Source organism: Balaenoptera musculus, chromosome 8 (assembly GCF_009873245.2).
Source record: "Balaenoptera musculus isolate JJ_BM4_2016_0621 chromosome 8, mBalMus1.pri.v3, whole genome shotgun sequence".
Lineage (NCBI taxonomy): Eukaryota > Metazoa > Chordata > Mammalia > Artiodactyla > Balaenopteridae > Balaenoptera > Balaenoptera musculus.
The window spans coordinates 83,502,142-83,526,201 of NC_045792.1; the positions used below are offsets into that span (position 1 = coordinate 83,502,142).

The 24,060-nt window shown below is 35.0% G+C and overlaps 1 protein-coding gene across 1 annotated transcript in view; it reads right to left on the bottom strand.

Moving 5' to 3' along the window:
* CCDC73 (coiled-coil domain containing 73) overlaps positions 1-24,060 on the bottom strand; it is a 118,604-nt gene that overhangs the window by 4,919 nt on the left and 89,625 nt on the right. Inside the window, exons 13-17 of the mRNA XM_036860112.1 lie at positions 18,695-18,805; positions 14,207-14,341; positions 6,107-6,284; positions 3,517-5,022; positions 320-453 (exon numbers count right to left, since the gene is read on the bottom strand). Of these exons, the coding sequence (XP_036716007.1) occupies positions 320-453; positions 3,517-5,022; positions 6,107-6,284; positions 14,207-14,341; positions 18,695-18,805 (2,064 nt within the window). The remainder of the gene's footprint in view (positions 1-319; positions 454-3,516; positions 5,023-6,106; positions 6,285-14,206; positions 14,342-18,694; positions 18,806-24,060) is intronic.

A 24,060-nucleotide genomic window follows, 5' to 3' on the forward strand; every position in this document is an offset into this window, starting at 1 on the left:
TTTTTTAATAGTTTAAATAAATAAATGCTCAAATGCCACTATTCCTAAACTTAGGTGACTAAAAAATATAAGTACGTAATACACTACCTCACACTCTCCTTCCCAAAACAGGCTGGATTATATCTATTTGATTTATACACTGTGACTTTTTCCTGCTGTTTTCCATCAAACTTAATTGTGAAAAATGGTGCCATGTTGCCCTCTTGATATTATTTTGAAGATCAGTTAGGTCTTAAAGCATCCAGATGCACACAGTTCTACACATATCTGTAGAATTAGCTCACTAAGGTCTGCTCCGCAATATTTTTAATTGACTTACATGTTCTGTGGGAAAAGAAGAATCACAAAAAGTCTTTGCAATTGCATTCCTCTCTTCACTGGGCTCTCCCCTGGGATCTGGATGGATACTCGAGTTATTCAAAATGTCAGCAACTCTGTTAATGCTGGTAGTATCTGGTTGACAAAGAGGAAATGACAACTGAGTTTTATTCTCCAGGCACTCATTTTAGTGACTAAACTTGTTTTTCTCTGATCCTATGCTTTGTATTTAAAAAGTAACAATTTCTATTTTCTTCTCACTTTGAACACCTGTTTCCATAGACTTTGCTCTTACATTAGGCATTTCATTTCAGAAAACAATTTTTTTATTGCTACTTTCTAAAACCTGCTGATTTCACATTAAAATTAGTGACATGGTATAAATATCTTCTAAAGCAATATAACATACCTTAAAATGTTACCCTTATTCCCCTGGTTACTGCACTGCCTGCACATATATTTATATAGTGAACATCTTACCAATTCAAAGGGAAAAGTCTGAACCAACTGAAAGATTTGTAAAATATATTTAAAAAGAAATTGGCCATCATAAAAAATCCAACAAAGGGCTGTCTAGTAGGGAGTCATTGGGCTTTAATAAATAGATAACAATGATTTAGAGAAACATGTCTTGTGAGGTTAAAAGATATTTAGGAGTATCTTTTATAAGTTTGAGTATTTTACAAGTTGAATTTCTATAGAATTTTAGTCATCTCTCCTTCCAGCCTAATTTATATCATTGAGATTTAATTTAGAAGAAAGGACTTGTGAGAAAACGGTAAATGTTAGACCAGTCCATTGACTAACAGCATTAAACTAACCGCAGCATTTGACACACAAAATTAATGGAATCTGAACTTTAATACATTTTATTATATTAGGAAAATTACAGTTTGTGAAGTGAGATTTTACAGTGTTTTGGTGTTTTCTATTTCCCCCTATATTACTTCTCCATTCATGCCAGTAAACAAGATATACTTATTTTGCTTTTAATTCCCACATTTTCTTTTTAAAATTTTCTCAATTTCCTTTTTAAAAGAAGCCTGTTAAGTCAGAAGGCCATGCAAAGCTTTCCTTGTAATCCATATTTCTTCACTGGGTCTAAACGCATATTGTTAAACAGGCAAAGTTCCCGTAAAATCTAAGACTGTCTTCGACAACCTCGACAACTTTGAGATTGCTATTAGCAAAATAAGCATATTTTTATCATGATCATACTTCTTAAACAATAGTTATTTTTAAGTAACATTTATACAGCACCTATATATGTTATGTAGTATATCTCTATGTTAAAATATCTTCAATATTAAAATTTTCAAATACACAAAAGTGAAGAGTATGAACGTCAATGTACTCATCACCCACCTTCAGTACTTCAATATTAAGTCACGTATTTCATCCATTTACCTCTCTCCCTAATTTTTTTTTTTAATTCTGGAGGATTAAAAAAAATTGTTTTATAATCTTTTGTTTCTGATTATTTTAAGAATGATCTAAGTTTTTGGAACACTGCAATCCATTTAAGATTCTTTTGTTATAACTTCCCAAGTTTCCTACACTTTGGTTTTTTTTTTTTAACATTTTTATTGGAGTATAATTGCTTTACATTGTTGTGTTAGTTGCTGCTGTTTAACAAAGTGTATCTGCTATACGTATACATATATCCCCATATCCCCTCCCTCTTATGTCTCCCTCCCACCCTCCCTATCCCACCCCTCTAGGTGGACACAAAGCACCGAGCTGATCTTCCTATGCTATGCAGCTGCTTCCCACTAGCTATCTGTTTTACATTTGGTAGTGTATATATGTCCATGCCACGCTCTCACTTCGTCCCAGCTTACCCTTACCCCTCCCCATGTCCTTAAGTCCATTATCTACGTCTGCATCTTTATTCCTGTCCTGCCCCTAGGTTCTTCAGAACTTTTGTTTTTTTTTTTTAGATTCCATATATATGTGTTAGCATATGGTATTTGTTTTTCTCTTTCTGACTTACTTCACTCTGTATGACCGACTCTAGGTCCATCCACCTCACTACAAATAACAATTTCGTTTCTTTTTATGGATGAGTAATATTCCATTGTATATTTGTGCCACATCTTCTTTATCCATTCATCTGTGGATGGACACTTAGGTTGCTTCCATGTCCTGGCTATTGTAAATAGTGCTGCAATGAACATTGTGGTACATGACTCTTTTTGAATTATGGTTTTCTCAGGGTATATGCCCAGTAGTGGGACTGCTGGGTCGTATGGTAGTTCTATTTTTAGTTTTTTAAGGAACCGCCATACTGTTCTCCATAGTGGCTGTATCAATTTACACTCCCACCAACAGTGCAAGAGAGCTCCCTTTTCCTGGAGGATTTTTAAAGCAAAACTTGCACATTGTTATTTCATGTGGTGGTTTGAAAGAGTAAAGCAGTCTCTACTATCTGAAGTATTTAATATTTGAATGTATTAATACAGGCATATAATTTTTAAGGGATTCAATTTAAAGTGTTTCAAACAATGATAAATATCAATGATATGAAAGGTATTAATGTTACACCTCACTATTACTTGCAAAATAAAAGAACAAAGCTAGATTTGTGGTGCTGGTGAAGGGACAGATAAAAATAGAAAAATTAAGGAAAGAGGGAAAAAATTGGGAGAAGAAAGTGACAACATAGGAGAGAAACTAAAACATAGTTCTGAGAGAAGGAAGTTTGTTTTTTTTTTGTATGTTTTTTGTTTTTTGTGTTTTTTTAGTATAGAAAGAAAAGGAGTAAACATAACACTGGCAGAAGCCGTATCAACAACTTCACTGCATTTGCTCTAGAAAGTAAAAAAAGAGACTTGGATTAGGTAGATGTTCCTAATTTAAAATTAATGACCCAGACTTGTGGTTGTTTTTGCTATTTTCAGTTCTTTGATAATGAAAGGATTTTTTTTTTTTTAATTTCCAAAATGCAATTGACCTCTGTACATGTTGATAATACTGGCTCAGATTTAGGTGAAAATAAGTCCACTTCCATTTAAATAAAATGTTTCCTACTTTTACATATATATCAATACATATAGGGAGTCTTTTAGGTTTAGGCAAAAAAAATATATAGTACTATACATAAATTTTCATTTTAAACAATCTGGAAATTTTTTACCAAGAATAATAAGTAGAAATACAAATTCTAAAGGAATTAAAACATAACCGTTATTTTCTTACCTGGTCCACTATCCTTCCTGTCATCATCCACACCAACATTTTTACAAGGTGCCAACGAAACCATCTTTTTGTTTTCTAATAGACCTATTGGTCTCTTCTTCAGCGACAAAGGAATGCTAGATGTTGAAGTGCTCACTGTTTGACTTTCAATTTGATTTACTTTTGGCCAGGAACTGGGGTCTAAAAAATTCACATATACTAGAGTTTTCTCAGTTTTTTTATCTGAAGTTGAAAGATCAAAGGCTGACCTTCCACTTCTGTTTACTAAATCTCCAGATGGCTTTATGTGAAGTGAACATGATTCTTCCAGCTGTCCTTCACTGTAAATTTTTCCTGAAACAATGTCATTTAATGACTCTATTTTCTCTGTACTATTTAACAATGTATGCCGTCTTTCATTAGGGAAGGGGTCATTTTTTTTTACTTCAGTTATCTGATTCTCATCAATCTGACTCCCTTTACTGGAAAACGGTATTTCTGTGGAAGTTTTCACATGAATAGCAGTTTTCATATCTTTGGCTTGTGAAGCATCTATATTTTCATTGTTAATCTGAAGATGGGAAACAGTCACATTGTTTTCTAGATACCCCAAACAGTTCTTAACTTGACTGTTATGCATATCATTCACATTTTTCCTATATGTAGTTCTTTTCGCAGGGCTTGAGTTGGGTGTCACCAACATAGGCATAATATTAACAGTTTTATCTGAATTCTTTAAAAGTACATTCAAATTGTCACTGAAAATAGCAGAAGAAATGGGGTGGTTCATTGCTATATCACAGGGAATAGTTAGTTCAGGGTGCTCTGAAGTATCATCACCAACTTGCTGAAAATCTGAAATTTCTTTAAATGGCAATATGCTACATTCACTTTTTTTATTTAACAGTTGTATTTGTCTTACTTTACATTGTTTATCATCTAACATAACATTACTTGAATCCGGTAAACTATATTTCTGACACTGGACAGGATTCCTTTTTACATCTAGAGATGAATCCAAATCTGCTTTGGTTTGGTGACTGTTTGTAATTTCCTTCTCTGTGTCATTTTCTTGAGTCCCTGGAAGCAATGTGAATTGTTGTTTGAATGGTTCATCTTCAGAAACATCTTTTTTATGATCTGTATTGCAAGCCATCTCATCTAAAATACTGTTAAATGATGTTCTGTTATTTTCAACCCCCAGGTGTACATCTGCATGGTGATGATCTAATCCTTCAGTTCTTTCTAGATGTATCTTTTCTCTTTCTATTGATATATCTGCCACTAAAAAAGAAATATTTGGTGATTTAAATTCTGTACACCCATTATCTTTTTCCAAGTCCACCTTGTCTTGTATTTCTGTAGTAACCACTTTTGTAAAGTCAGTAACATCCAAGGTTTGTCCTTGACTAATTAATTCTTTTTCTATGCCGAGGGTTTTGCTTAGGGAGATTTCACTTTGATTTTCATTCTCAGGTACAATAGTATTAATTTTCTTCTTGGGGCTTTTTTCAAAAAGTTGTAAGTCTGTTATAATGAGAACACAGTAAATTTTTGGGTTATACACAAAAGCCTGCTTTTATAAGATGCATGTTAACTATTTTTATAAAAACATATTTAGCTTTAAATATTTCACTGGCAAGCTATTACACAAACATAATGACACCAATTTTATGTAAATATTGAGTTCCCTTTAATAAACATGCTAAAATGTTTGGCTCTAGTCACATTAAATTTTTATTTCATAACAGCGAAAGTATTTTTGGTTTAAAAAAGTAAGTTGAGGGCATTACAAAATGGTTATTTCTATAGTCTGTTGCTTCCTTTTGGGCATATGGTACAATTCCATATAAACACACAGCTGATTAGATAAAAATTAATTTACTCTAACGGTCATATTGTAATTTCTCTTACTACCTAGATGCAGAAATTGCTAGCTGGTTTCTTCAAGACTAATAATCATCACTTTTTTACTCGCTACCTTGTAAATATTTTTAAAATTTGGAATACTTTTGGGCAAAATATATAGAATATCTACTTAAGATATTAATTTTGTTCGTCTGGGTTTTAACCATAGATTTCAAATTTTCAGTATAGTTACAATAATCTGGACTACAAATTTAGGGCATGAAGGGTCTTTTTAATCCAATCATTCTCTCTACAACATCTCCACCAAGTGGTTGTTCAGCCTAGGTTTGAACAACCTTCAAACTACCTTCTTTAAACCACTCTTTTTCAATATGGACGAATTAGTCAATTTTTCAATGGTTACAGAAAGGTCATTTGAACTAAGAAAAGTGCTCTGGAGTCTGGTCATCAAAAGGTTATTGGTAGCTCATTCTTGGCAAATCAGTGAAGGCAGAAACCAGAATGCAAAAAGCCAATGAGTAAGAAGGGAAAGCAAAAATGTATTTTTCCCCCAAATATTGACTTTATTGAAGAATAGCTCAAAAGACATACAAGTACTTTTGTTAAGACACATACAAATGGAAAAGTATTTCTCCAATTATACTACTAGGTCCTCAAAGCAAAGACTGTAATTGATATTCCCCTAAAATGATCAATATAAAAATTAGAAAATATCAATATAACCTTAGGTTACCTTCATTACCTATAATGATTTCTTCTATAAATGGGGCTTCTTTCTTTTCCTCCTTTTCTCTGTATTCAGTGTCTAAACAACAACTCTCAGTATTTTCTGCCCTTACTTCTTGCCTGGAATCATATTTCTGTATGATGGTGTTTTCTGATTTTTCCACTGACATTTCAGTATTTACTTCTGGAAGGTTCTAGTGTAAAATGGAAAAGATTCCTTTAATGTAAAAACAGATTGTTAAAAAGTATAAAACATTTGAACAAACTTTGCTAATGAAAGTGGAATCTATATTTCATTTCAACCATCCAGCAATTTCTATTTGAAAGCCAAATGATTTTTTGACTAAATTTAATATATTGTTCTTTGTAACAAGATCACTGTAAGTTCATTTTGTATAGTCTATCATATTTAAATAAAATGGAGAGTCTTAGATGTTTTCAAACATGCATTCCACATTATTATATAATACCACATATTAAGAACCACTCATTTATTAAAAGCAAAGTAGTCATGGCAGGCAAATTGTTTTGAGTGTTTGGTATTTTTATGTATCTTTAAAATAGTGAATCAATTCAACATCTTTTTATTCCCCCTAAATACTGAGCACATATTACATGGAAGCACTGCACTAGGCTTTGGGATACAATGATGAACAAAATATAGTCCCTATCCTCAAAAAACTTATGGTCCACTGGGGAAGATAGTAAAAGAAATGACATGCAATTTTAATATAGATGGGGATAAGGAGGCACTCCAGGGAGAACAAATGGCATTCACAGATATTAAAAGCAAACAAAATTATAGTCTTTTCATGTAGTTTTACTTCGTGGAACTACTTGGGATTTACTTCAGCTTGAGCTTAGATGCTGGGAGAAGAATGGAGAGAAATGAGGCTTGAACTAGGCCTAGGTCGTTAAGGGCCCAATATAGCATACTAAGGAGTTCCAACTCTACCAGGAAGTCAATGAGAAGTCACTGAAGGATTTAGACAAGGTGATTAATATGAGCTGATTGGAAAGACCATTCTGCCTGCAGTATAAAGAATGGATTAGAGTAATGTTTTCCAGACTTCACTGTTTAAAACCTGCAATAAGAAATAAATACGTTTTACAACACAATGAGCATACCAAGTAACACCAACTCAATGAGATACATTCTAATGTTTTCTATATTACATTATTTTATTTCATTTTTAAAAGAATGCCAGTCACGAAACCACCAGACTGATTTCCATGTACCACTAATAGGCTGCACTTAGAAGTCTGAAAAACACTGAATTAAAGGGAAACAACATGAGGCAGAGAGATGCATCATAAGAATGCCACAGTAGTCCAGGTGATATCAGCAAAGATGAAAAGCCTGAATAGATTCATGAATTATTTATTAAGCTAATATCAACTGTTGAATGACTGGCTATGAAAACTGAGAGGAGAGTCAAGACTAATATGCAGAGTTTGGATTAGGTACCTAGGTGACTGGTGGGTGTTATTTACTGAGCTAGAAAACAGGAGTAGGAGGTTTAGAGAAAAATATCACGAGTTCATTTTAAATCTCTTGATGGGACTTCCCTGGAGGCACAGTGGTTAAGAATCTGTCTGCCAATGCAGGGGACACGGGTTTGATCCCTGGTCCGGGAAGATCCCACATGCCACGGAGCAACTGAGCCTGTGCACCACAACTACTGAGCCTGCGCTCTAGAGCCCGTGAGCCACAAACTACTGAGCCCTGGTGCCACAATTACTGAAGCCCGTGCCCCTAGGACCCACGCTCTGCAATGAGAGAAGCCACCACAATGAGAAGCCTGCACATTGCAAGGCGGAGTAGCCCCTGCTTGATGTAACTAGAGAAAAGCCTGTGTGCAGCATCGAAGACCCAACACAGCCAAAAAATAATAAAAAAAATTTTTTTTTAAATCTCTTGAGTTTGAAGAGTTAGTAAGACGAAAAGGTGGGAGATGTCTAATGAACATTTAGATGTATAGAACTGGAACTTATACGGGAAAATTGACCTGGAAATGTAGACTTGAAAATCCGTGGCAGATAGAGGGCAGCTGAAGACATACAAGTTGGTAAGACTGATTAAGAGTATATTTTAAGAAGAAAGAGAATAAAGAATAAAATGCTAATGAAAATCCCCAAGGGAGAGGCAGGGGAAGGGAAACTTGCAAAGGAGAAGTTTGCAAAGGAGATGGAGAAAAATAGTATGGTGGTTACCAGGAGTTTTGGAGTTGGATAAGTATAGGTTCAAATCCTGTTTCAGTACCTATTAACTGTGAAATCCTAGAAGGATACTTATAGAGTTGACCCTTGAACCATGGCTTTGAACCACACAGGTCCAATTATACACAGGTTTTCTTCAATAGTAAATACTACAGCACTACACATCTGCAGTTGGTTGAATCTGTGGATGCTGAACCATCGATACGGAGGAACTGTGTATATGAAGGGCCAACTATAAGTTATACACAGATGTTTGACTGCTCCAAGGGTTGGTGCTTCTAACCCCGGAGTTGTTCCAGGGTCAACCATTTTAAGAGTTATCCATCGCTGTATAACAAATACCTCAAATTTGGTAGTTTATAACAGCAAACACTTATTATCCCATAGTTCTGATGGGTCAGGAACTTAGGAACGGCTTGGCTTGATGGTTCTGACCCAGGTCTCTCATGACAGTCTAGTCAAGCTGTCTGTTGTCTGAAACTTTAACTGGAGCTGGAGGTTCTATTTCTAAGAAGGCTCACTCCCATGGCTAGCAGCTGTGGGGGCTGTCGGGTGGAGGAGTGCCTCAGTTCTCTTTTATGTGGCCTTTCAACCTCCAGAGCCCCTCTTCACTACGTGGCCTCTCTGGCAGGATAGCTGGGACTTCTTTACATGGCTCAGAGAGAAAGAAAGAGAGAGAGAGAGAGGCGGAGAGACAGACATAGACTGAGAGACAGAGAGCGTGTTCACCCACGCTCTCACAGAAACCACAGTCTTCTTGTAACTTAATCTCAGAAGTATTGTAACATTGCATCACTTCTGCTATAGTCTATTAACTAGAAGCAAGTTACTAAATCCAACTCACACTCAATGGAGGGTATTACAAAAGAACATGAACACCAGAAGGTGGGAATCACTTGGTGCCACTCCTCAGTATATACCTTCCAAAAATTAAAAGCAGATTCAAACAGATAGTTGTATGCCAATGTTCACAACAGCACAACAGCCAAAAGGTAAAAGCCCAAGCGTCCATCAACAGAAGAATGGGGCTTCCCTGGTGGTGCAGTGGTTAAGAATCTGCCTGCCAATGCAGGGGACACGGGTTTGAGCCCTGGTCCGGGAATATCCCACCTGCCACGGAGCAACTAAGCCCATGCACCACAACTACTGAGCCTGTGCTCTAGAGCCCACGAGCTACAACTACTGAGCCTGCGCACCACAACTACTAAAGCCTGCGTGCCTAGAGCCTGTGCTCCGCAACAAGAGAAGACACCACAATGAGAAGCCCGCACACCGCAACAAAGAGTAGCCCCTGCTCACCGTAACTAGAGAAAGCCCGCACGTAGCAATGAAGACCCAACACAGCCAAAAATAAATAAATAAAATAAATAAATTTATTTTTAAAAAAAACAAAATAGAAGAATGGACACACAAAATGTGGTGTATCCATACAGTGGAATATTATTCTGCCATAAAAAGGAACCAAGTGCTACAACATTGGTGAACTCTGAAAACATCATCTAAATGAAATAAGCCAGACAAAGAGGACAAATATTGTACAATTCTATTTATATAAAAAATATAGAATAGACAAATTCATAGAGTCAGAAAGTAGATTAGAGGTTACCTGGGGAGAGGGAAAATCAGAAGTTACTGATTTATGGTTACACAATTTCTGTCTGGGATGATGCAAGTTTTGGAAATAGATAGTGGTGATGATTGCAAAACACTGTAGTTGTAATTAATGCCACTGAATTATAATTAGTACAACTGAATTGTAATTTTAAGTTTAATCACTTAAAAATGGCAAATTTTATGTTATATGTTTTTAACCACAATAAAAGAAATTTCTAAATAAAAGTGGTCTATAAAACATCAGAGAAAGTATGATTTATTTTAGTTTTTAAAAAGTGCATGTATATGAATACCTATGTGTGTCTGTTTCTATCCAAACACACGCATAGAAAAACTCTATGAAAACTCTCATAGAAAAAAAGTCATATACCATAATTTTAATAATCACTATTTCTGGATGGTGGTGTTATGGGTGATCTTCACTTTCTTATTTTAAAGTGTCTATATTGTCTACATTTCTTAAACTAAAAACATGATTTATAATCTGATTGAATAAGTTATTTTCAGTATGAAAGTGAATGAATGCTGATCAATTTTTTATGAATGCAAGTCTATATTCATTTCTATAATCAATCAGATGTTGTAAGAATTACTTGTCATTTATAGCTCTCAAGCTATGTTATAGCTATGAATATTAAAATGACAATCAATATCTCTGGACTGGACTACTGCAGTATTCTCCAAGTTGGAATCCATGCCTTTAGTTTTGTCCCACTGTCTACCCACATCATCACCAAAATGATGTTTCAAAAAAAGTAATCTAAGCACTTTACTCCTTGTTTAAAAGCCCCCAAATGGTAGTGTCAAGAACAAATTTCTATGAATGGACTATATAGCCCTCTACAGTCGGTCTTCTGCCTATCTTTTCAACTTCTTATCCTGCTACTTACTGCACTGCTAGCATCCTATACTGCAGCCTTGCTAACCAACACCTAGTTTACATATTGAATAACAATATTTCACTTTTATGATTCTTTGCTCACTTTACTCCATCTAATTTAAATCTCTATCTGGAAAATTCTTAGTTATTTTTAACAACTCAGCTCAAAAATGTCTTGCTGTGTGAGGCCTACCCCTCAAACACAAGCAAGGTGAAAAAAGTATATAAAACAAACACTAATCATAAAAGATGGAACAGCTATATTAATATCAGACAAAATAATATTACTAGGATAGGGATGGACATTTCATAATGATAAAAAGGTCAATTAATCAGGAAGTCATAATAATTATAACTGTGTATTCACCTAATAACAGGGCTTAAACACACATGAAGCAAAAACTGACAGAACTGAAAAGAGAAATATAAATTCACAGTTATAATTAAAGATTTCCCACTAATTGATAGAACAAGTACACAAAAAAATCAGTAAGGATAGAGAAGACTTGAACAACATTATCAACCAAACTGACCCGACATTTATAAAACATTCCACCAATCAACAACAGAATACACATTCTTTTCAAGGGTACATGAAATATTTGCCAAGATAGACAATATACTTGGCAAAAAAACAAGTCTTAATATATTTCTTTCTTTTTTTTTTTTTTTTAAGTCTTTATTGAATTTGTTACAATATTGCTTCTGTTTTATGTTTTGGTTTTTTGGCCGCGAGGCATGTAGGATCTTAGCTCCCCGACCAGGGATCGAACCCGCACCCTCTGCATTGGAAGGTGAAGTCTTAACCGCTGGACCGCCAGGGAAGTCCCCTTAATATATTTAAAATGGTAAAAGTCTTACTTAAATTTGAAGTCATTAACAGAAATATATTTGGAAAATTCTCAAATATTTGGAAACTAAACAGCATGGTTATAGGTCAGACTCATATTCACGGGTCAAGGAAGAGCTCACAAGAGAAATTTTAAAATATGTTCAACTGAATAAGAATGAAAACACAACACATCAGAATTTGTAGAATGAAGCTAAAGCAGTGATTAGTGGAAAATTAATAGCTTTAAATGCTTATATTAGAAAAGAAAAAAGGCCAATAACCAATATATTGACAAGTTAGATGAAAAGAACAAGTTCCTTGAAAGAGAAAAATTAGCAAAATGGACTGTGCTGGAGTTCGCCAAGTCCACCCCCAGGTTTGGTGATTTGCTATGAAGACTCATACGACCCAATATACAGTTGTACTCCTGACTAAGATTTATAACCGCAAAGAATACAAAGCAAAATCAGCAAAGGGAAAAGGCACAAGAGGTGAAGTCTGGAGGAAACCATGTACAAACCTCTTTCAAGAGTCTTCTAGTGGAGTCACATAGGACATGCTTAATTCCCACAGCAATGAATTGTGATCACAAATGTAAATTGTTGTCTACCAGAAAGCTCATTAGAGACTCAGTGCCCAAAGTTTTTTGGTTGCTGGTCACTCTCTGCCTAGCATGTGCCAAAACTCCTGACTCCCAGAAAGAAAGCAGATGTTCAAAGTAAACTACTTAATAGTTTAGGCCCAGTGAGCCATTCCTGTCTGTTAGGAAGTGGTGGGAACCTTCCCCAAATCCAAATTTCCAGGTATCAGTCAAGAGCCAAACTTACAAGCAGGTCTTTCAGAGGCCTTTCACAGGCCTGCTATGTCAACTACTTTCTGCACACTGACATAAAAAGAAATTGAGACTCTGAATAGCCCTATAAATAATTTAAAAACTAAATTTGTTATTAAAAATATTCCCACAAAGAAAAAGCCTAGATAGCTTCACCAATGAATTGTATATAATATTTAGTAAGTAACACCAGTTCTACACAATACTCTTTCAGGAGGAAAGAACACATTCCAACTCAATTTATGTGGCCAGTATTACTCTGATACAAAAAACAGACCAAAAGAATGCAAAGAAAAAACAAAACCTACATATCAATATTCCTCATCAATTCAAAACCCCTAACATAGCATTAGCAAATCAAATCTAGCCATATATAAAAAGGATAATACATATCCCAGGAATGCAAGGTAAATTTAGAAATTAATTAATGTAATTAATTGGTTAATACTGACACATTAACAGAATAAAGAAAATAAATGATCTCAATAGATACCATAAAAGCATTTGACAAACTTTAATACCCACTCATGATAAAAATTCATTCATGATAAAAACTCAGCGAACTAGGAATAGAAGGAAACTTCCTCAACCTGACAAAGAGCATATACAAAAAAATCTATGGCTAACATAATATGAAATGATGAAAGATTAAATACTCTCCATCTAAGATGAGAAGTAAGGCAAGCATGTCAACGCTTACAACTTTTATTTAACACTGTACTAAAGAGTCCTAGCTAGGGCAATAAGTTGAGGAAAAAATAAAATGTATACAGAGCAGAAAAAGAAGTAAAATTTGTCTGCCTTAAATTCTCAGATGACATAATCAGACACATAGAAAAGTCCAAAGTCCAACCAAAAAAAACCTACTACAATAATAAGTTAATTAAAAAGGTAAAAGGAAAAAAAAAAGGGAAAAGGATACAAGGTCAATGTACAAAAATCAATTTTAATTCTATATACTAGCAAGAAACAATTAGAAAAATTAATTTTTAAAATACTATTTCCAGTAAGAGCCCAAAACATGAAATATTCTGGGATAAATTTAACAAAATACTTGCAAGACCTATGCAATGAAAACTACAAAACATTTCTGAAGGATATTAAAGAATATCTAAATAAATGTAAAGATATATACCATGTTCATGAATTGTATGTTAAGATGTCAATTCTTTGCAAATTAATCTATACATTCAACAAAATCCAAGTCCAAATCCCAGAGACTTTTTCTTTTAGAAACTGACAAACTGATTCCAAAAGTTATATGGAAATGCAAAGGACTTAGAATAGCCAAAACAATTTTGGAAAAGAACAACAAAATTGAAGGACCTATACTACCACATTTTAATACTTCTTATAAAGTTACACTAATAAAGAAAAGTGTTATATTGGCTTAAAGATGGACATAAAATCAAAGGAATATAATAGAGGGTGCAGAAGTAGACCCACATATATTTATTTGGTTAACTGATTTTCAAAGAAAAGTGCCAAGGCACAATGGGAGAAAATATTGTCTATTCCACAAAGGTATGTGCTAGAACTGAAAATTCATGTCCAAAAAAATGACCCTTGATCCTTATGTCATATTGTACATAAAAATTAACTAAAAATGTATTACAGGCTATACGCTTATACTAATTTTTAAAAGTTGAGAAACGGAAAATATGAAGCATGGAGAAAATCATCAGTGATGGTCCTAATTTCTTTAAGAGCTTATACCCCCAACATACTTGAATTTTACCTGAAACTTCTTGTCTTCCTCAAACTTTTTCTGATCGCATAATTCTTCATAATGTTCTTGTAACTTAGTATGAGTTTCTTTAAGTGATGATAACTCATTTTTAATCTCATTAATTTCTCCATTAAGTTCTTCAACCTAATATAACATTTAACCAAAATGAACACGTATATAAATTTATTTTGTATAAAAATACTTTATTAACACAAGTCTTTGGAAATAGTAAAAAATGAAAACATTCCCGAAGTAATTACTAATATTAAAAGCTACCATTTATTGAATTGTGCTGAGTACTTAATAAATATAATTTTGTAGTCATAAAAATCCTATGAGGTATTTTTAGTCTCCAATTTACAGGTGACAAATGTGAGGCTCACAGACGTTAAGTAACTTGCCCAAGATCAGGTAGATATAAAGTGGTAGTCAAGATTCAAATCCAAGGCTAAGTCTAGGTGTTGTGCTTTCAAGTACTACATTAAACTACCTCTTGTTACAAATGAAAAATTAATTTATTTTTAATCATAAAAATTCTATGAAAGTTACCACTTCATTGCTTTCTTAAAGTTTTATTTTCTTGTTGCAAATTAGATATACAGATTTTAACTCAATTAGATGAAGAATACTGAGCACTAAGCAGTACAACAGAAACTGACTCTTCAGCCTAATACTTACATCTACACACTGGGCTTTTACTGGCTATAAAATTTCGTAATCTTTTTCTTGGGGGCGTTCTCCTTCATAGGAACCTCAAATGTAAGACAAAGTAAGTTCCATTGAAGAGAAAAATACCTTTTTGTCATAAAATATTACTAAAGTGTCTCTTAATTTTAAACTACCAAAAATTCCACAAGTGCTCTCTACCCCATCCTCTCCTGTCTCCCCTCCCCTCTTTTTAAAGATTTTTTTGATGTGGACCATTTTTAAAGTCTTTATTGAATGTGTTACAATATTGCTTCTGTTTTATGTTTTGGTTTTTTTTTGGCCGCGAGGCATGTGGGATCTTAGCTCCCTGACCAGATATTGAACTCGCACCCCTGCATTGGAAGGCGAAGTCTTAACCACTAGACGGTCAGGGAAGTCACTCCTGTCTCCCTTAGAGCTTAGCTCTAGCAAAGATCTCTTCTCTCCTGCCTGGTCTCAATCTTTCCCACTATACCAGCATGTTTTCAGCCCACAAATATGCTCTTGTCACGTTCCTAACTTTTTTCTCCTTGACTCAATTACTCTCTCTCTCTTATTTCTTAAAATAAAGTCCACTCTTGCTACTTTCAAATTCTAATCTCTCACCACTCCTTAACAACCGACTTCTGCCCTCATTGTTCTACTGATTATTTTTCTCAGCTATCACCTGCAAATTAGCCAAAGGACTTGTTCCAAGTGTCACACCATTTAACAGCACTGTAGCTCGACTATGCTGACTACTTATTCTTGAAATAGCCTCCTTTCTTCATTTTCATGGTACTACTCTCTCTTTATCCTTCTACCTTTCTCACCATTCTTATCAGGCTCCCTCTCCCCTCCTGCCCCAATATACACACACTAACCACTCGCAAAATGTTGGTGTTCCCCAAGGCTCTTTCTTCTTTAGCCTTCTCTTCAAGTCTACCACTCCTTCCACAGATGATCTTATCATACCCTCAAATTTCACCTTTATGCTAATAAGTCTTAAATCTATATCCCATCTCCCAACCTCTCTCCTAAGATTAGATTCATGTTTCCAAATGCATGATATACATTTCAAGTCAGATGTCCTGCAGTCACCATAAATTCATCAGTTCCCAAATTAAACTCATTTTCATCCACCAAATGTGCTTCTCCTTTCACATTCCTTATGTCAATTAGTGACATTATTATTTTGCTCATTATATTAATCTCAGAATCATAGTTTACTCCTTTTCCTTCTAAAATCCATTACACATAAAATGTCACTAATCCTGCTAATTCTACCTCCAAAATGCTTCCTGTATCTATCCCTCTTCTCTGTTCTCACTACTGTTGCCCTTATTTACACCCTCATAGGCTCGTGGTTAGATTATTTGCAACATTCTACTTATTAATCTCTTTCCATAACGCCATTCTCCATACTGTTGCAAGGGTTATTTTTCTAAAATGCAGATCTATGTCACTTTTCTGCTTTAAAAATCTCAATGGCTTCCCATTACTTATAAAATTCAACTTCCTTAGTAAAGAACTCTTCAGAAGGTGATCTCAACCTAATTTCCACTGTCACATTCTAGATCAGACTATTCATCATCCTTGAGAATGCAGTTTCATGCTTCCATCATTTTTCCCTTTCTTAAATGGAATGCCAACAGAGTGGAATGGGAAGTATAGGAAGTAGGCACCTTCTGCCTGGTGAAACCCTATTCATCTTTCAAGACCAAATTCTAGTGTCATCTTTTCTCTAAAACTTTCTCCAACCTAGTTAAACAATATGATTTATTTTGTGCTTTCACAGTAATTTGTTAATCCTAATGTTAACACTACTAAAAACACTCAACACTATTGTGGTTAACTTAATAATTACCTGTCTTTTGAGAGTGTGAGCTCTTTAATAATCTTTGTATTTTAGGCATCTTTGAAAATCCAGCACCTAGAATAGTGCCTAACACATAACAGATGCTCAACATATGTTGTGAATTGAATTCCTTTTGTGATTCCCCCTTTCCCTAAATAATTTCTAAACATCCCCATTTATTATCTTTTTATCTATATACAACCATTGGCTGTATAACTAGCCAAATAAAAACAGATACACATACCATGTTCTTTACGACATTTCAATGAGTTTTAAATATATTATCTAGTAATATTCACTGTTTAATTTGTACAGTGTTTTCACTGTTTATTTTTTTTAAACAGCAGTATATATGATTTCATCTTATTTTTGTCAGTATCTTTTAATGATTTTTAAAAACCCATCTTGATCCGATCTCAGTAGCAACACTATAATTGTCCTTCACTCAAGAATGGTGAAAAACTTATATCGAGATAGAAATACAATTAAAGAGTAGATCTGACCTCCCATTCAAGAAAACTCCTATAGAAACAAAGCAGCTTTTTAGAAATTTACCTATGTTCTGTTTAGTATTAAATCATATGGAAGTGAAATGATTGTAGATGCTAAAAATCCTAAGACAAAACCAATTTTATCCAAATTACAGACTGTGGCCTCACCAGTGAAGCTGAATGCTTATTTTCTTAATTCAATTGACTCTTTTTTCTTGGGGGAGGGACATACTTGAAATATCATTAGGAAAAATAAATGCTTAATTTTCTTTTATCTCAACTAATTATTTTTGGTGTGGTTGGCATATTCAAGTTTATATTCTCTTTTTACTTCATAGTTTTCCTTATCCTGACCGTACTATTTCCATGATCTTTTAAGCCTTAGAAATGAGAAGGAAGTGTTGGGATGCAAGATAGATTAGCTGAAGCTAAAATGAAAATTACTATGCTTGTTGCTTAATGACAAACTTTACCTCTTTAGGGGCCATTAAGCATTTTATAGTATTCTGATACAATTAATTACAAAATATTTTTTGAGAATTAGGTAATGCTTATCAAATTCATCAGTGAAGATTTGATCTCTTCAAAATACAGATTAAGAGAACATGTTAGCTGCAAATGGATCAAAAAATCAAGAATTACTTACATAACAATTTATATCAAACAAAATCATCTACAGAATAGTATGCAGATATATATTATTATAAAATATATTAGTATAGTATTAGAATTATATAATTAGTATAATAGTTTAAAATATAATCTTACTTACCCAAAATATAGCTTTCATAAACTCTTAAATAATTACCTTCTATTTTTTTTTAGTTCTTTTAAAAGAATTGAAGGCAATAAAAATAGATAATAAAGTAGAGCAATCGATTTGGGGGTTCACCAGTCTTAAAAGTGAACCTTATATTTCACAACTTTAATTTACATCACTTTACACTTTTATTATCTACTTCACTGAAATTAAAATTTAATGTAAAATAAAGAGTTGTGCTTTAAGGAAATAGTCATGTTTATAACATAACAATTCTCATGATAAAATGTTAATACTATAGAATCCAACTACTGTATATATGTTCTAAACATGGCTTTAATACAAGTCAACAAAACTGCTGAGGAAAGCTAAAGAGATCAGCTAACAATAAGACCTATATAATTCTTTATTATAATCATTTACTAAAACACTATCAATGGTTTTGTGAAAAGGAAAATTAATTTTTATTTGTCACATACGAAAAGTCATACAAAATATACACACACACATATATGTATGGTTTTTCATGCACGAAAGCATTACAGAAAATTTTATTAAATTTAGCTTTAAAAACATTCACTTCTTGGAAATATAAGTGCAAGAAGACAACGTGTCTGACTTTATTCCTATATTATTTTTGCAATATTTTCTTAGCATTTAATAGTTACTTTAAATGTCTACTACTTAAAATATTTTAATATTTTACTATTTAATAAACCTACATGCTTTTTCCAAGTTTCTAGTGCTTTCTCATGCTTGTTTTGAAGACTAAGGAACTTTTCTTCATTTTCTTTCACCTTCTCCCTTTGCAGTTCATTATCTCTTTCAAGGGTCTGCAATAAAATTAATTATCCAAAAAATAATCAATACCACATTAATGAATTTTGATGTGTTTTATGTTGCTTGGACCTTTGCTTCTAACATGCTGAAAGTGCCATACAGATCAGTGATAATGTGCTACCTCAACAATAATTTTCATAAATTAACAGAAAGGTGCTTATAGTTTAGTTAACAGGAAATAGGGGGAGGTTATGAAAAAGAAATGGCTATAAAAGGGTATTAAAAACATTGCCATTATTCAGTTTCACTGCATAAGTTTTAATGTACTGAAAAAGTAATATAAACTACAGCACTGAAAAATATGAAATGTAGCACGATCCAGCCTAACCCTACTAAAAATTTTTATCTACCACAGAACGCATTTTCCACATCTGTTTATTTCAGAAATTAATTGGCTAGAAAACTCTTAAATACAATTTAAATTTTTAATTTCAAATTAACACTTTTTTAGTAGAACTTCAATATTTACTATATTAACTTATAACTTCATAAATTAACATATTATATAATCACCACCACACTCCCCTCTCTTGTTCCCAAAAAACCTTTAAAGGGTAAAAATACTACTGTTTTCTAAGACAAGGGTTTAAAAGCGATTAAATCAGTGTCACCAATATTAGGTTTCTTCAGTGTCTGCTGATAATCCAAGTAAACTTCTGTAAACGGACAAATAGTAAGAACTCTCCCTACATGTCTAATATATCTGAAATTTTTATGTTCATTTGTTTATCGTTATTAAAGCTAAGTACATTCAGGGTAAACATCCAAGCCACACAAAGGATAGAAAGAAAAGGCAAAGTTTTCCTCTACTGTTTTTCCAGCTCTCCTCCCCAGAGGTAACCACTCTAGTAGTTTCTTGTGTATCCTTCCAGAAATTATCTATAAGCATACAAGTACATAAAATATATCTTTTTAAATAGAGATGAAACCACATAATACATACCATGTTGTTCTGCAATCTGCTTTTCTAAAAATATGAATAATGTATCTTGCTTAATTTCCATATCATTATATATAGATCTATCTCATTTTAAAGGCTTCATAGGCCTAGGGGACTTTCAAGATGGCAGAGGAATAAGACGTGGAGATCACCTTCCTCCCTACAAATACATCAAAAATACACCTACAGAACAGATCCTGCAGAACACCTACTGAATGCTGGCAGAAGACCTCAGACTTCCCCAAAAGGCAAGAAACTCCCCACGTACCTGGGTAGGGCAAAAGGAAAAAGAAAAAACAGAGACTAAAGAATAGGGACGGGACGTGCACCTCTGGGAGGGAGCTGTGAAGGAGGAAAAGTTTCCACACACTAGGAAGCCCCTTCACTGGCAGAGACGGGGCAAGAGGGGGAGTGGTGGCAGAGGGGGGAAGCTTCAGAGCCATGGAGGGGAGCGCAGCAACAGGGGTGCAGAGGGCAAAGTGGAGAGATTCCCGCACAGAGGATCAGTGCACTCACCAGCCCAAGAGGCTTGTCTGCTTACCCGCTGGGGCAGGTGGGGGCTGGGAGCTGAGGCTCGGGCTTTGGAGGTCAGATCCCAGGGAGAGGACAGGGGTTGGCTGCGTGAACACAACCTGAAGGGGGCTAGTGCACCACAGCTAGCTGGGAGGGAATCCGGGATAAAGTCTGGAGCTGCTGAAGAGACAAGAGACCGTTGTTTTGGGGTGCACGAAGAGAGGGGATTCAGAGCACCACCTAAACGAGCTCCAGAGATGGGCGCGAGCCACAGCTATCAGCACAGACACCAGAGACCGGCATGAAACAATAAGACTGCTGCTGCAGCTACCAAGAAGCCTGTGTGCAAGCACAGGTCACTATCCACACCTCCCCTCCCAGGAGTCTGTGCAGCCCGCCACTGCCAGGGTCCCGTGATCCAGGGACAACTTCCCCAGGAGAACGCATGGCACGCCTCAGGCTGGTGCAACGTCACGCCAGCCTCTGTCACCACAGGCTCACCCGGAATTCCATACCCCTCCCTCCCTCCAGTCTGAGGGACCCACAGCCCCCTAATCAGCTGCTACTTTAACCCCGTCCTGTCTGGGCTGGGAACAGATGCCCTCAGTCAACCTACATGCAGAGGCGGGGCCAAATCCAAAGCTGAACCCCAGGAGCTGTGCAAACAAAGAAGAGAAAGGGGAATCTCTCCCAGCAGCCTCAGGAGCAGCGGATAAAATCTCCACAATCAAACTGATGTGCCCTGCATCTGTGGAATACCTGAATTGACAACGAATCATCCCAAAATTGAATCAGTGGACATTGGGAGGAACTGTAGACTTGGGGTTTGCTTTCTGCATCTAATTTGTTTCTGGTTTATGTTTACCTTAGCTTAGTACTTAGAGCTTATTATCATTGGTAGATTTGTTAATTGATCTGGTTGCTCTCTTCCTTTTATATATATATTTTTTTTTCTTTTTTTCCTTTTTCTCTTTTTTAAGTGTGTATGTGTATGCTTCTTTGTGTAATTTTGTCTGTAGAGCTTTGCTTTTACCATTCGTCCTAGGGCTCTGTCTGTCTGTTTTTCTTTCTTTCTTTCTTTTTTTTTTTAGTATTGTTTCTAGCTCTTGTTATCATTGGTGGATTTCGTTTTTGGTTTGGTTGCTCTCTTCTATCTTTCTTTCTTTTAAATTTATTTATTTTTAATATTTTTTTATTTTTTATTTTAATAACTATTTTATTATTATTTTCTTTCTTTCTTTCTTTCTTTTTTTCCTCACTTTTCTTCTGAGCGCTATGGCTGACAGGGTCTTGGTGCTCCAGTTGGGTGTCAGGTCTGAGTCTCTGAGGTGGGAGAGCCAAGTTCAGGACATTGGTCCACCAGAGACCTCTCAGCCCCACATAATATCAAATAGCGAAAACTCTCCCAGAGATCTCCATCTCAACACTAAGACCCAGCTCCACTCAAGGACCAGCAAGCTACAGAGAGGCTGCATAAAATCATAATAAGTTCACAGACACCCCAAAACACACCACCGGATGCGGTCCTGCCAACCAGAAAGACAAGATCCAGCTTCATCTACCAGAACACAGGCGTCAGTACCCTCCACCAGGAAGCCTACACAACCCACTGAACGAACCATACCCACTGGGGGCAGACACCAATAACAGTGGGAACTACAAACCTGCAGCCTGCGAAATGGAGACCCCAAACACAGTAAGTTAAGCAAAATAAGAAGACAAAGAAATACATGGCAGATGAAGGAGCAAGGTAAACACCCACCAGACCAAACAAATGAAGAGGAAATAGGCAGTCTATCTGAAAAAGAATTCAGAGTAATGATAGTAAAGATGATCCAAAATCTTGGAAACAGAATGGAGAAAATACAGGAAAAGTTTAACAAGGACCTAGAAGAACGAAAGAGCAAACAAACAATGATGAACAACACAATAAATGAAATTAAAAATTCTCTAGAAGGAATCAATAGCAGAATAACTGAGGCAGAAGAACGGATAAGTGACCTGGAAGATAAAATAGTGGAAATAACTACCGCAGAGCAGAATAAAGAAAAAAGAATGAAAAGAATTGAGGACAGTCTCAGAGACCTCTGGGACAACATTAAATGCACCAACATTCAAATTATAGAGGTCCCAGAAGAAGAAGAGAAAAAAAAAGGGGCTGAGACAATATTTGAAGAGACTATAGTTGAAAACTTCCCTAATATGGGAAAGGAAATAGTCAATCAAGTCCAGGAAGTGCAGAGAGTCCCATACAGGATAAATCCAAGGAGAAACACGCCAAGACACATATTAATCAAACTATCAAAAATTAAATACAAAGAATATTAAATATTAAATATGCTTTAATTAAATATTAAAAGCAGCAAGGGAAAAGCAACAAATAACATACAAGGGAATCCCCATAAGGTTAACAGCTGATCTTTCAGCAGAAACTCTGCAAGCCCGAAGGGAGTGGCAGGACATATGTAAAGTGATGAAGGGAAAAACCTACAACCAAGATTACTCTACCCAGCAAGGATCTCATTCAGATTAGATGGAGAAATTAAAACTTTTACAGACAAGCAAAAGCTAAGAGAATTCAGCACCACCAAACCAGCTTTACAACAAATGCTAAAGGAACTTCCCTAGGCAGGAAACACAAGAGAAGGAAAAGACCTACAATAACAAACCCAAAACAATTCAGAAAACAGTAACAGGAACATACATATCAATAATTACCTTAAATGTAAATGGATTAAATGCTCCAACCAAAAGACATAGCCTGGCTGAATGGATACAAAAACAAGACCCATATATCTGCTGTCTACAAGAGACCCACTTCAGACCTAGGGACCCATACAGACTGAAAGTGAGGGGATGGAAAAAGATACTCCATGCAAATGGAAATCAAAGGAAAGCTGGAGTAGCAATTCTCATATCAGACAAAATGGACTTTAAAATAAAGACTATTACAAGAGCCAAGGAAGGACACTACATAATGATCAAGGGATCAATCCAAGAAGAAGATATAGCAATTGTAAATATTTATGCACCCAACATAGGAGTACCTCAATACATAAGGCAAATGCTAACAGCCATAAAAGGGGAAATCGACAGTAACACAACAATAGTAGGGGACTTTAACACCTCATTTTCACAAATGGACAGATCATCCAAAATGAAAATAAATAAAGAAACACAAGCTTTAAATGATACATTAAACAAGATGGACTTAATTGATATTTATAGGACATTCCACCCAAAAACAACAGAATACACTTTCTTCTCAAGTGTTCATGGAACATTCTCCAGGATAGATCATATCTTGGGTCACAGATCAAGCCTTGGTAAATTTAAGAAAATTGAAATCATATCAAGTATCTTTTCTGATCACAATGCTATGAGACTAGACATGAATTACAGGAAAAAATCTGTAAAAAGTATAAACACATGGAGGCTAAACAACACACTACTAAATAATCAAGAGATCACTGAAGAAATCAAAGAGGAAATAAAAAAATACCTAGAAACAAATGACAATGAAAACATGACGACCCAAAACCTATGGGATGCAGAAAAAGCAGTTCTAAGAGGGAAGTTGATAGCAATACAATCCTACCTCAAGAAACAAGAAACATCTCAAATGAACAACCAACCTTACACCTAAAGCAATTAGACAAAGAAGAACCCAAAAAACCCAAAGTTAGCAGAAGGAAAGAAATCATAAAGATCAGATCAGAAATAAATGAAAAAGAAATGAAGGAAACGATAGCAAAGATCAATAAAACTAAAAGCTGGTTCTTTGAGAAGATAAAC